The sequence below is a fragment of the Amblyraja radiata genome, chromosome 37, assembly GCF_010909765.2.
Source record: "Amblyraja radiata isolate CabotCenter1 chromosome 37, sAmbRad1.1.pri, whole genome shotgun sequence".
Classification (NCBI taxonomy): Eukaryota; Metazoa; Chordata; class Chondrichthyes; order Rajiformes; family Rajidae; genus Amblyraja; species Amblyraja radiata.
Window position 1 is genome coordinate 22,077,889 of NC_045992.1, and position 13,004 is coordinate 22,090,892.

General features: G+C 46.7%; 1 protein-coding gene across 1 annotated transcript in view; it reads right to left on the reverse strand.

Annotated features, from left to right (window-relative positions):
- The window catches only part of LOC116966541 (prosaposin), an 84,167-nt gene extending 72,343 nt beyond the window's left edge, over positions 1-11,824 (reverse strand). Inside the window, exon 1 of the mRNA XM_033012889.1 lies at positions 11,708-11,824. Coding sequence (XP_032868780.1) covers positions 11,708-11,759 — 52 coding nt within the window. The 5' untranslated portion in view covers positions 11,760-11,824. The remainder of the gene's footprint in view (positions 1-11,707) is intronic.
- Between the last annotated feature and the right edge of the window lie 1,180 nt (positions 11,825-13,004).

Consider the following 13,004-nt stretch of genomic DNA (forward strand, 5'->3'; position numbering starts at 1 on the left):
GTTGCATCTCCCCCTTTCCTAATCGGCCACCATTCAGATAATAGTCTACTTTCCTGTTTTTGCCACCAAAGTGGATAACCTCACATTTATCCACTTTGTGTAGATGGAAGAAAGGTTGGTTTGTGTGATGGTTTGGGCTGAGCCTACAATTCTCTGCAATTTCTTGTGGTCTTGGATAGAGCTGGAGCTGTTCCCAATGAGGCAATTTGGTTGCATGGATGAGTTAGCCTCAAGCGCAATATGGAACAATATATAACAAATGAATGAAAAATATACAATACGTAATGATGATCAAGAAGAGCCACAATGGTCTGTGGTTGTGTTGTGGGCGAGGTGATAACTAGTATTACAGGCAGTGAAATGCAACACAACAGTGAAACTAGTACGATGACTAGGGTGGGGGAGGGAGGGACAGAGAGGGGTTGCAGGGGTTACTTTAAGTTAAGAAATTCAATATTCATACAGAAGTTAGACACACAAAGCTGGAGTAGCCCAGCGGGACAGGCAGCATCTCAGGAGAGAGGGAATGGGTGACGTTTCGGGTTCAGTACCGCTGAAGCTGCTCAAGCAAAATATGAGGTGCTGTGAATATATATGTCTATTGACAAGGTTCCTCATGGAAGGTTGGTTAAGAAGGTTCAATTGTTGGGTATAAATGCAGGAGTAGCAAGATGGATTCAACAGTGGCTGAATGGGAGACGCCAGAGAGTAATGGTGGATGGCTGTTTGTCAGATTGGAGGCAGGTGACTAGTGGGGTGCCTCAGGGATCTGTGTTGGGTCCACTGTTGTTTGTCATGTACATCAATGATCTGGATGAAGGTGTGGTAAATTGGATTAGTAAGTATGCAGATGATACTAAGATAGGTGGTGTTGTGGATAATGAAGTAGATTTCCAAAGTCTACAGAGAGATTTAGGCCATTTGGAAGAATGGGCTGAACGATGGCAGATGGAGTTTAATGCTGATAAGTGTGAGGTGCTGCATCTTGGCAGGACAAATCAAAATAGGACATACATGGTAAATGGTAGCGAATTGAGGAATGCAGTTGAACAGAGGGATCTAGGAATAACTGTGCATAGTTTCCTGAAGGTGGAATCTCATGTAGATAGGGTGGTAAAGAAAGCTTTTGGTATGCTAGCCTTTATAAATCAGAGCATTGAGTATAGAAGTTGGGATGTCATGTTAAAATTGTACAAGGCATTGGTGAGACCAATTCTGGAGTATGGTGTACAATTTTGGTCGCCCAATTATAGGAAGGATGTCAACAAAATAGAGAGAGTGCAGAGTAGATTTACTAGAATTTTGCCTGGGTTTCAGCACCTAAGTTACAGAGAAAGGTTGAATAAGTTAGGTCTTTATTCTCTGGAGCGCAGAAGATTAAGGACTTGATAGAGGTCTTTAAAATGATGAGAGGGATAGACAGAGTTGACGTGGACAAGCTTTTCCCATTGAGAGTAGGGAAGATTCAAACAAGAGGACATGACTTGAGAATGAAGGGACAGAAGTGGGGACTTCTTTACTCAGAGAGTGGTAGCTGTGTGGAATGAGCTTCCAGTGGAAGTGGTGGAGGCAGGTTCGATTTTATCATTTAAAAATAAATTGGATAGGTATATGGATGAGAAAGGAATGGAGGGTTATGGTCTGAGTGCAGGTAGATGGGACTAGGGGAAAATAATTGTTCGGCACGGACTTGTAGGGCCGAGATGGCCTGTTTCCGTGCTGTAATTGTTATATGGTTATATTAAAAAAAACCTCAGCTCCATCTCCCTGCAACTTCTGTGCCCATTGGAATGAACATAAACCAAACACTGATTGGTTTTTTAAAATATTAAAACTGCTTTAATTTCTCTCAGTTGGCTGAACAATACTGAAAAGGAGAATTTCTGACTGCCATGAATACAATTCAGCATATTTAAACGGTGCACACTACTTTCAGTATTATGGATTTCTTAATGCCAAAAAAAACCCTCAAGTAGTTTAGAGGATTAGCAAATGTGAAATGTGCATTCATTATGCATGAAAAGCTTACTGATGTTTAAACATAATGGCCCAGTCCTCCTAATGCTCCACAAAGCAGACAATTCTCTTGCACCAAGCTGATGCAGAATAAAGAACAATGCTGCAAATGTGGAACAGAAACCAAGGGCTAGCAAGCGTTGTGGAATGCAGTCACATGCTGCTGATCACACACTCACATGATTAAACTAAAGAGCACAACACATCATGGGACAAGATTACTCACTCAGCTTGATAATCTTACGTTTCACAAACCACTCCACTCTCTGAACTAGAAATAGACTGCTGCTGTTCCCATCCAAACCTCCCCTCCCTTCCGGTAGTGGAGTGTCCAATCATGTCATTTACAATGTCACTTCCCCAAAATCTAGCAACCAAAAAGTCATGAACTTCCCTTACCTAATTTAATCAACACATTGTACTTTTAAACTTTAGGAATCTTTTTATGTTAAAAATGTGAAAATCTAGTTTATAACTTTTAAGAGTTGCTGGTATGTCATACACCATCACAAAAAAAGCACATCATCATCTAGAAATGTTTCTTACAATGGGCTTCAATGTTGATTGATTTAAGGATAGAGCATTGAAACAGGCCCAGGCCATGGAATCCACGCCAACAAGTTCACACTAAGTCTATGTTATCCCACTTTCTAATCCACTCCCTGCACACTAGGGGCAATTTAGAGGGCCACGTCTTTAGGATGTGGGAGGAAACCGGAGCACCCAGAGGATACCCACAGGGAGAACGTGCAAGCTCCACACAGTTGACACTTGGGGTCTGCATTAAACCCGGGTCCTCAGCACAAAGAAGCAGCTGCTCTTCCCACTGCACCACTGTCCTGCCCCACCAGCCTTATGTGGATAGCAGTATCATCCTGTCAATAATCCCATCACCAATTGCAGTGTCTTCTGCTAACTCACTACAGACCTCCTGTATTCATCGTATTCATCGGGATCTCAGATCCCATAAGGCTTGGCTAGAGTGAATGTGGGAGAGTCCAGGACTAGAGGTCATAGCCTCAGAATTTATGGATGTTCGTTTAGCAAGGAGATGAGGAGAAATTTCTTTAGTCAAGGGTGGTTAATCTGTGAATTTCTTTGCCACAGAAGGCTGTGGAGGCAGAGTCAGTGGATATATTTAAGGGAGAGATAGATAGATTCTTGATTAGTACGGGTGTCAGAGGTTATGGTTTCTTGGTTCTTGGTTTCTTGGTCCTCCAAATATTCCAAATGTAATTTAAACTGGAGGTAGTGCCTCATGGTTATACCCCATCTCCCCCTCCCCACACCTCTACTCCCCCTCCCCCACCTCCCTCTCCTCCTCCCACCCCCATCCCTCTCCTCCTCCCACCCCATCCTCTCTCCCCCACCCCCATCCCTCTCTCCCCCACCCCCCTTCCCTCTCTCCCCACACCCCCATCCCTCTCTCCCCCACCCCCAGCCCTTCTCTCCCCCACCCCATCCTCTCTCCTCCCCCACCCCCCTTCCCTCTCTAACCCCACTCCTCTTCCCTCTCCCTCCGCCCCTTCCCCCGTCCCTCTTCCACCTCTCCCCTATCCCTCCCTCCCCACTCTCTCCCCCCACCCCTCCCTCTACACTCTTCCCCCTCCTTCCCCTACCCCATCTCCCTCCTCCCCTCCCTCCCCCACACCTCTCTCCCCCACCCCTCTCTCCTCCCCCTCTCCATCCCCCTTCCTCTCCCTCTCCCTGCCTGCAGTCATACACAATAATAAATAACAAAACATACAATAAACACAAATTAACACCACCACAGTGTTCACCAAGCACCTCCTCACTGTGATGGAGGCAAAAGTCATAGTCTCTGTCTCTTCCCTCCCTGTTCTCCCTCTGCGCTGAGGCGATCCAGGCAGAAGATTCCGCCCTCCAGTTCAGCGGACCTCCGAAGTGATGTCGCCCCCGCCTCAGCTCCGATTCGGGCCGCTGCCGAAAGCCGGAATGCCGTCTCCGCTCCAAGTCAGGCCGCCACAGCCTCAGCTCCGAGTCGGGCCGCTGCCGAAAGCTGGAAAGCCGCCTCAGCGAGTCGGGCCGCCGCTGCCTCAGCTCCGAGTCCCTCAGCCTCAGCTCTGAGTCGGGCCGCCGCCGGAACGCAGCCTCAGCTCCGAGTCCCGCTGCCTCAGTTCCGAGTCCCGCCGCCTCAGCTCCGAGTCCCGCAGCCTCAGCTCCGAGTCCCGCAGACTCAGCTCCGAGTCGGGCCGCCGCCGCCTCAGCCCCGAAGTCGGCCAGCCTCTCGTTGTAAGTCCTGGCTGGCTCTGCCTCCGGAGCCTCGAGGTCGGTCGCAGTTGGAGACCGCCAGCTCCGCCATTAGGCCTCAGCGCAGACGGACGCAGGGAAGGGGGATACGACAAGAAAAAGTCGCATTCCCCCGAAGGAAGAGACAAAAAAACTTGTTTCACCCCCCGCCCACACATAACACAGCCTAATAAACTAAAATGAACTAAAACAAGACAAAAAAACCCAACAAAAGTAAAAACAGACGGACTGCAGGCCAGCCGCAGCTGTTCAACAGCGTCGCCATCTTTTGAGAAGGCATGAGAATGGAGTTAGCAGGGAGAGATGATTGAATGGTGGAGTAGACTTGATGGGCCAAATGGCCTAATTCTGCTCCTATCACCTATGATCTTATGACCACACAGGTCACCGACTTCCAATCTCAAAATAACGCTCTACCTCCCAAAAACATTCTAATTTTGGATTCATTCTTCCAACTGGTCTTGGATTCCAGAGATTCTAACACTTATGACTACTTTCTTGCGAGTGTGGAACCCCTAGTTCAAACATTACCAACTCAGCGTGTCAGACAATATTGGTGGAGGCAAAGGAACAGACAATGCTTTGGGTTGGGACCCTGAGATTCTCACTAAAATCCATATTGTTTGAATCAACCAGGTTTGTCTTGATTTGATTTGAGAAGGAAATAATAAAATAAATCAGGCTGCAGTTCCAGATAAGCCTGAAGAGCAATCACCAATAAAAGGACAGATCCTTTTTATCAAATCGTTCACACAACACTGCCAATTTATCATAGAACATTCCTGGATTGGGTTGGGAAGGAAACGTTTAGATATTACTCTGTTCGATCGTCAAACTGCTGCTGTGGAAAGGGATCCTGAATAAAGACAGCCCACAACAATAAAGCGCCCTCTTGCCCTTCCATCAAAGGAGATCCACGGAATGACTTGGGAACAGCAAGAAATTGCAGCAAATTGTGGACGCAGCCCAGACCATCACACAATCCAACCTCCCTTCCATTACTCCACTTATACCTCACGCTGCCGTCGGCAAGCCCGTATCATGATCAAGGACGAGTCGCACCTGGCCACTCCCTCATCTCCCTCTTCCATCGGGCAAAAGGTATAGAAGTGTAAAAACGCACACCTCCAGATTCAGGGACAGTTTCTTCCCAGTTGTTATCAGGCAACTGAACCATCCCATCACCAACTAGTTGAGCGGGTCCTGAACTACTATCTCATCGGGAACCCCCACGCTATCTTTGATCGGACTTTACAGGCTTTATCTTGCACTAAACATTATCCCTTATCATGCTCTGTACACAGTGAATGGCTCTATTGTAATCACATTTGTTTTCTGCTGAATGGTTAGCACACAACAAAAACATTTCACTGTACCTCCTTACATGTGACAATAAACTAAACTGATCCCAGCAGTTTCAACACACCCATACTGTGCTCAGTCTCTCTCAATGCAAAGTTGTACCTCCCTAACAAGGTTACTACTGTTGCAGCTTATCCACAGGACAACTGGAGAACACTTCAATCTATGTTGCCCCGCTGCAGGTGTGAGGTCTGTTCAACCACAGTTTGCAAGGCTTGTGAGTCTGCAGGCTGAACTTCAAATCATCGACTTCATCCCCAAATTAATCAACAGAACGGAACTCACCAATCCTCCAAATACCGCCAACTTTTCCTGGTTTGGCCACAAAGGTGGTTCCCAACCACAACTCTCCCGCATCCCCAACCACAACCACAAAGATTCGAGCATGAAGATCTCAAACTTTGCACAAAGCTCATGGTCCTCCAGACACGAGTAGTTGCTCTACTCAACAGCCTCCCTTTGATCTAGTATTTTGTTGGTTCGCATGCTTGATCAATGGTATTTTATCATTAATGTTTTATTATTATTGATGTTTAGTGTTTTCTGAGTCATTCGTAACTGTCACTGTATGTCATGTTGTTACTTGTGGGCGGAGCACCAAGGCAATGTCCTTGTATGTGAATACTTGGCCAATAAACTTACTTACATCAATGATGCATTTCAGAGGCATGGATGACTCAGTGCAGGCATTTCAAAAACACCACCGCTGTTTCCTCTCCCCAAAACACTAACTCCACTGGCACGAGGAGACCCTCAGTCGCCTTTCCCAGACTTCCATGACAACATTACCATTCAAAGTACTCTCATCTGACCTTGAAGGCTGTGCCAAGCTCACATGTGCAACAGTGGACTCTGACACAGCAAGATATGAGCAGAAGGTCGAGGAAATTAATGTTCTCAAAGTGTCCTTGAAAAAAAAATGTTACATCCACAATGACAGGAGAATCTCCGGCCCTGACAGCTCAAAATAGGGTGGTGTCCGGGAACTGAGAATTTAGTTCAATGCTTCTTTATTGTCACGTACTGTGAAATTATTTTGCACAACCACAAATACAGTCGCCACAATTTATGGCACGGTTTAAAAAGTACTGGAGTGGAACAGATTTACCCTTGAGCTTCAGGGACCATCCAAGGAGAAGATGATACAAATAGTTCTCAGAATTCTCTTTTAATAACATGCAAAACACCCCCTATCTACTCCTGCGTTGCTGCCCATTCAATAAAGGGTTTTAAAGAAGCAAATCATTCTGTCTGAAGAAGGGTCTCGACCCGAAACGTCACCCATCCTTTCTCTCCAGAGATGCTGCTGAATCCGCTCAGTTAATCTAGCATTTTGTGTCTATCTTTGGTTTAAACCAGTAACTGCAGTTCCTTCCTAAACAAATCAGTTTCATGAGCTGTCTTTTCTAACATAACAGTTTAAATTTAATTACTCTATTGAGTTACTCAGCTCCGTGCTAAATAGGATGAATTATTGTGCAAAATTCTTAAACAGCCAGATCTCACTAACCCCACCACTGAATATCCCCCCATAAGGGTAGAGATTCTCTGGAACTTCTTTTCCATAAAAAGCAGTGAAGCTGAGTATATGGATTATTTTTTTAAGTGAGTAGCAGACAGATATTTGATTATCAAGGGAATGAGAGGTTACCCTGTGTGGGGAAGAATTGAGGAGAGATTACAATCAGATCACCCATGGTTTCATCAAAAGCGGGTAAGTTTGAAGGGTGTATAGCCCACCGCAGCTCCTGGTTCATGTGCTGGCCTGCATGGCTCAGTCTCTGGTACTGGTGACTTCCCCTTCAAAACCGCACAACTTGCTCAATTGAATCTTTTGTTTGCCTGTTGAAGGAAAGATTTGATTTCATTGTGGGTGGATCGGAATACAGAGGGCTCATGTGATGAGGATCAGAGAAGGTGTGGTGTCAAGGACGGAGAGGTTGTGGGCTCGAAATTAGTGGTTGCTCGGGTGCCAATGGCCCGCTGGGCAACCTAAACTCGTGTAATTTTGCCCGGCTTGGGCAAGCACCCGGGACAGCTATCGTTTAATTCTGAGCGGGCCCCCCTCTCTATCTCTCTCTCTTTTACCTTTCAGTCTCCGCCCCTCAACCGTATCCATGTCCGGTCTCGGGTCCTCCGCTCCGCTCCTCATCCGCGGGCACGGCAGGCCGCCTTGCACATACGCACTGCCACGGCCTGCACATCCACCCCTGCACATGCACACAACCACGGTCAGCACATCATCGGCCGTGTTGTGTGCATGTGCGCCCTGCAAATTTACTCCCTGGAAGCTGGAGTAACTCCCTGGAGTAACTTTTGCGTCTTGGTTTCCTGGTTTAACCAAAAATATTCCCAACGGAATTTAAACTGTAATGGACCCACCGCCACCACCCTCCAAACTCTGAAAAAGAAGTCTATTGCACTTTATCTGTTTATTTATTGTGTATATATATGGTCTAAGGTATCTAGACACACTGAACTTTATCTCCTATTCTGTATTATGTTTAGATATTCTGTTGTGCTACAGCAAGCAAGAATTTCATTGTCCTATCTGGGACACATGACAATAAACTCTGACTCTTGACTCTTGACTTGGACTTAAGCAAAAAAGGGTTCTTGGGGAAAAAAGGAGCTACCTTAAATTTAGTTACGTCTGGTTGGGTAACTATGGTAGGGTGAAGACTATTCCATGCTTTAAATGTGTGTGGGAACTCCATGGAGCAGCCAGCATCTCTGGATAGAAGAAATTGGGTGACGTTTCAGGTAGAGACCCTTCTTTAGATTCCTCTGGTTTTTAGTGTGTTTTAGTGTTAATTTAAAGATGCAGCGTGGAACAGGCCCTTCGGCCCACGCCAACCACCGATCACCCGTACTCTAGTTCAATCCCACACATTAGTGACGTACAGTCAAGAGTCAAGAGTGTTTTATTCTCTCACGTCCCAGTTAGAACAATGAAATCCTTACTTGCAGCAGCACAACAGAATATGTAAACATAGTACTTGTATATGGTTACATATAAATATATATGTATATATATTTAAAAAATATATATGTATATATATTTATATACACACACACACACAAGTACAAGTGTGTGTGTGTGTGTGTGTGTGCGTGTGTGCGTGTGTGTGTGTGTGTGTGTGTGTGTGTGTGTGTGTGTGTGTGTGTGTGTGTGTGTAATATATAGTATAGTATCGTGTGTGTAGGAAGGAACTAGACACAAAAAGCGGAATAACTTAACAGGTCAGACAGAATCTTTGGACAAAAGTAAAATATTGACGTTGTGGGAATGGGTCTGAAAAAGGTTCCTGCACGACCTTGGAATTGTGGAAGGGAAACATGACACCCGGAGCAAACCCATGCAATCAAATGTGGAAAAGGAGCAAACTCCATACAGACAGCACCCATATTCAGGATCAATTCCGGGTTCTCCTGGCAATTTAGGTAGGCAGCAACTTATGGGTCAATGTACTGCCGCATAGTTCTTGAACTGAATTCAAACATACAGTAAGCTGTAAAGGGGGACATAAGCGTCACTTTTAAGATTTAAGAATGAAAATGGGATAGTTTTCTTTCTTTTTAGTAACCAAAGTTAATCAAACGGATAATATTGTTGTGTGGTTGAAAAACAACATATAGTGGCAACAGCTGGTAGACTTGCTGCCAGACGCCAGAGATCTGGGTTTGATCCTGTCCTCGCGGGCACTGTCTGTGTTGAATTTGCACATTCTCCCAGCAAGCGTGTGGGTTTCCCTCCCACATCCAAAGACGCATTGGGCTTTGTAGGTTAACTTGTCTCTGTAAAATTGCCCCTAATGTGTAGGGAGTGGGTGAGGAAAGTGGGATAACAGAACTTGTGTGAATGGGTAGACATAAATGCTGGAGAAACTTAGCGGGTGAGGCAGCATCTATGGAGCGAAGGAAATAGGCGACATTTCGGGTCGAGACCCTTCTTCAGACTGATGTGAGGTGGGGGAAGAAGAGAGGAAGAGGCGGAGACAGTGGGCTGAGGGAGAGCTGGGAAGTGGGGGAGAAAGCAGGGACTACCTGAAATTGGAGGCCAATGTTCATACCGCTGGGGTGTAAACTGCCCCAGCGAAATATGAGGTGCTGCTCCTCCAATTTACGGTGGGACTCACTCTGGCCATGTAGGAGGCCCAGGACAGAAAGGTCGGATTTGGAATGGGAGGGATAGTTGAAGGGCTGAGCCACTGGGAAATCAGGTTGGTTATTGCGAACTGAGTGGAGGTTTTGTGCGAATCGTTCGCCAAGCCTGCACTTGGTCTCACCGAGGTTGATCATCGAGAATAATCCAACCACATTTTTGTTTGGAAGTGGAAAGTAAATAATAGAAATTGCAATTCATTGCAACGTGTAAAAAGAGTTGAGATACTGTATTGTAATTTTGCTGTATGTCATGTGGTATAGATCATGTCTTGATTGGTGAATATGTTTGTTTTGACTTTATTTGAAGCAGAATAATATGTGTGCGCATCATTGACTATGATTCCGATTGTAACCACGCACTTCGCATTAGCACATTATCGCACGCGTCTTGCAAGCTGTCTTAAATGACCACCTAAACTGTCATTTGGCAATCTAAAAACCTGCTGAGTTGCCCAGCTGGTTACAGGGAAAAAAGTTAAGTGAGAGCCCTGGAGATGAGGAAAAGTTAAACATGTTAGAACTCAACTGATTGCAACTTACAAGAATAAGAGGCAATGTTACTGATACATACAACATATTTTATGGGTTTAATCAGGGTTAAATGCTAAACATTCTCTCTCATGGTGGCATTCTTTAGTGATGGCAGTGGGAAGTTAAATAGATTTGAGGAATGTCAGGCACGATCCCACAATCTCCAGTTTGTTCTTATGGAAACATCCTCTCCACATCCATCTTCAGGAACTTGCATGTTCCAATTGTTCCCCAACACTTATTAAACTCTAATTGATACAAGTCTTAACTGCTCAACTATTCATCAAATGACAACCAATTCTGGGGAAGTTTAGTAAACGTTCCACAAACTGCTTCCTTCCACAATTACCAGCCTTCCTTAAATGAGACGACCACAGCTGCATCCCAGAAATCCAGATGTGCTCCAACAATACGACAAATAACGTAAGCATGACTACTTTTGTGTTTCAACTCCCTAACAATAAACATAAAGATTGAAAGGACACAAAGTGCTGGAGTAACCCAGCTGGCAGGCAGCATTCCTGCAGAACATGTATAGGTTGAGGGGAAGAAAGAAAGCTAGAAAGTGGAGAGGAGAAATAGGTACGAGTTTAGGTAGGGCACAGGGATGGGGTGTAAGAAAATAGGTGTAATGGAAGGGTGTTGGCAGGCTACCAAGGGGAATATGAGGTACTGCTCCTCTGGATTGCATTTGGCAATGGCCGAGCCCCAGGACAGAAAGGCTAGTGTGGGAATGGGACTTAAAATGGTTAGAACCGGGAGATCCAGTCGGCCTTGGCGGAACGGTCGCCGAGCCGACGCTTGGTCTCGCCGATGTACAGGATCAGCAACACTGGAGGCAGTGGATGAGGTTAGAGGTGCAAGTGAACCGCTGTCTCACCCGAAGACAGTCGGGGTCTCTGGACAGAGTTGAGGAGGAGGGTGTTGCATTTCCTGTGGTTGCAGGAGAAGGTACCTGGGGAGGGAGTGGTTTGGTGGAAAGGATGAGTAAACAATAACCTGGCATTGGCAATAACAGAGCCGCCTGCAAATGGCGCAGCAACTGGAGAATGACCGCTCTAAAATGATGACGTTTGCTCAGTTTCCCAATACTCCGGCATCTGCCCAACCTTTGCCCACACCCATCCTGATCCCTGTTCACAACCTCACTCCTTCCCTTCCCTATTCAGCCAACTCATTGCCATTGGCCTGGGCCCGGCCACAGGCCGCCGCCGCTCCTCCATCTCCCCGCCCAGGTCTCGGCATCAGCAGCGGCCGCCGACAGACAGCCCTGCGGGGGCAGCGAGAGCCGCTGTCACCCCCTCCCCTCCCCAGCACGGCGAGCCGGCGGCCGGGCCCCGCCATTAACAAGCGCCCCTACCTGCGCCCACACTGACACACAGCAACAGCAGCGCAGTCACCAACACCGCCATCTCGTCCGATGCCCCTGCTCCGACTGCCCGCTGGCGTAACCGCCCACAGCGCCCCCTGTCGCACCGGAGGATTCACCGCCCACAGGCGTAACCCGCCACACGCCCCCTGTCCAACAACGCCCCCTGTCGCACCGGAGGATTCACGCCCACAGCGCCCCCTGTCGCACCGGAGGACCTGCCAGGAGGACTTACTTACCAGATGCCAGTTCATAATCCATAGGAACAGAATTATGCCATTCGCCATCGATTCTACTCGCCATTCAATCATGGCTGATCTATCTACACAGTGGGTCCAGACAGGATCAGCGGAGGGAATGACAGATTTCGGGTGGAGGCCCTTCAGACTGACCTGAAACATTGTCCATTTCCTCCCAGGTGCTGCCTGACCCGTTGAGTTATAAGGCATAAGTGAGACAGTATGGAAACAGGCCCTTCGGCCCAACTTGCCCAACCAGCCAACATGTCCCAGTTGCACCAGTCCTACACCTGCCTGCATTCGTCCATATCCCTCCAACCCTGTCCTATCAATTTACCTTTCTAACTGTTTCTTAAATGTTGGGATAGGTCCCTGCCTCAGATACCTTTTCCGGCAGCTCGTTCCATTCACCCACCACCCTTAGTGTGAAAAAGTTATCTCTCAGGTTCCTATTAAATCTTTCCTCCCTCACTTTTAAACCTTGGTTCTTGATTCCTCCTTCTCTGGTAAAATACTCTGTGCATTTACTCAATCTATTCCTCTCAAAGTCATGAGAGGAATAGGTCATACCCCTGATCATAATCAGCTTTTGAATTTTAAGATCATCCCTCAGCCTCCTGCACTCAACGGAATAAGGTCCCACCCTACCAAACCTCTCCCTATAGTTCAGGCTCTCGAATCTTGAGTTCTTCCGGCACTTTGTTTTTTGCTCAGTATTCCAGCATCTGCAGTTCCTTATATTTCCAAGCTCTGCAAAATCCCAGCCTGACAACCTGAGATGCATCTGTTTTTCCCCCAATTCATTACTTTGTTTTACCCCCATTCATTAGAATAAACTCTATTGACTCTTGACTCTTGATTTCAATAACCAATTCTCAACGTGTGTCAGTGTTTTATCTCCAAATCCACTGGGCAACACAGTGGTGCAGGCGGTAAAGACCCAGGTTCGATCCTGACTTCGGGTGCTGTCTATGTGGAGTTTCACCCTGTGTCCACATGGGTTTTCTCCAAGTGCTCCGGTTTCCTCCCACATTCCAAGGACATGCAGG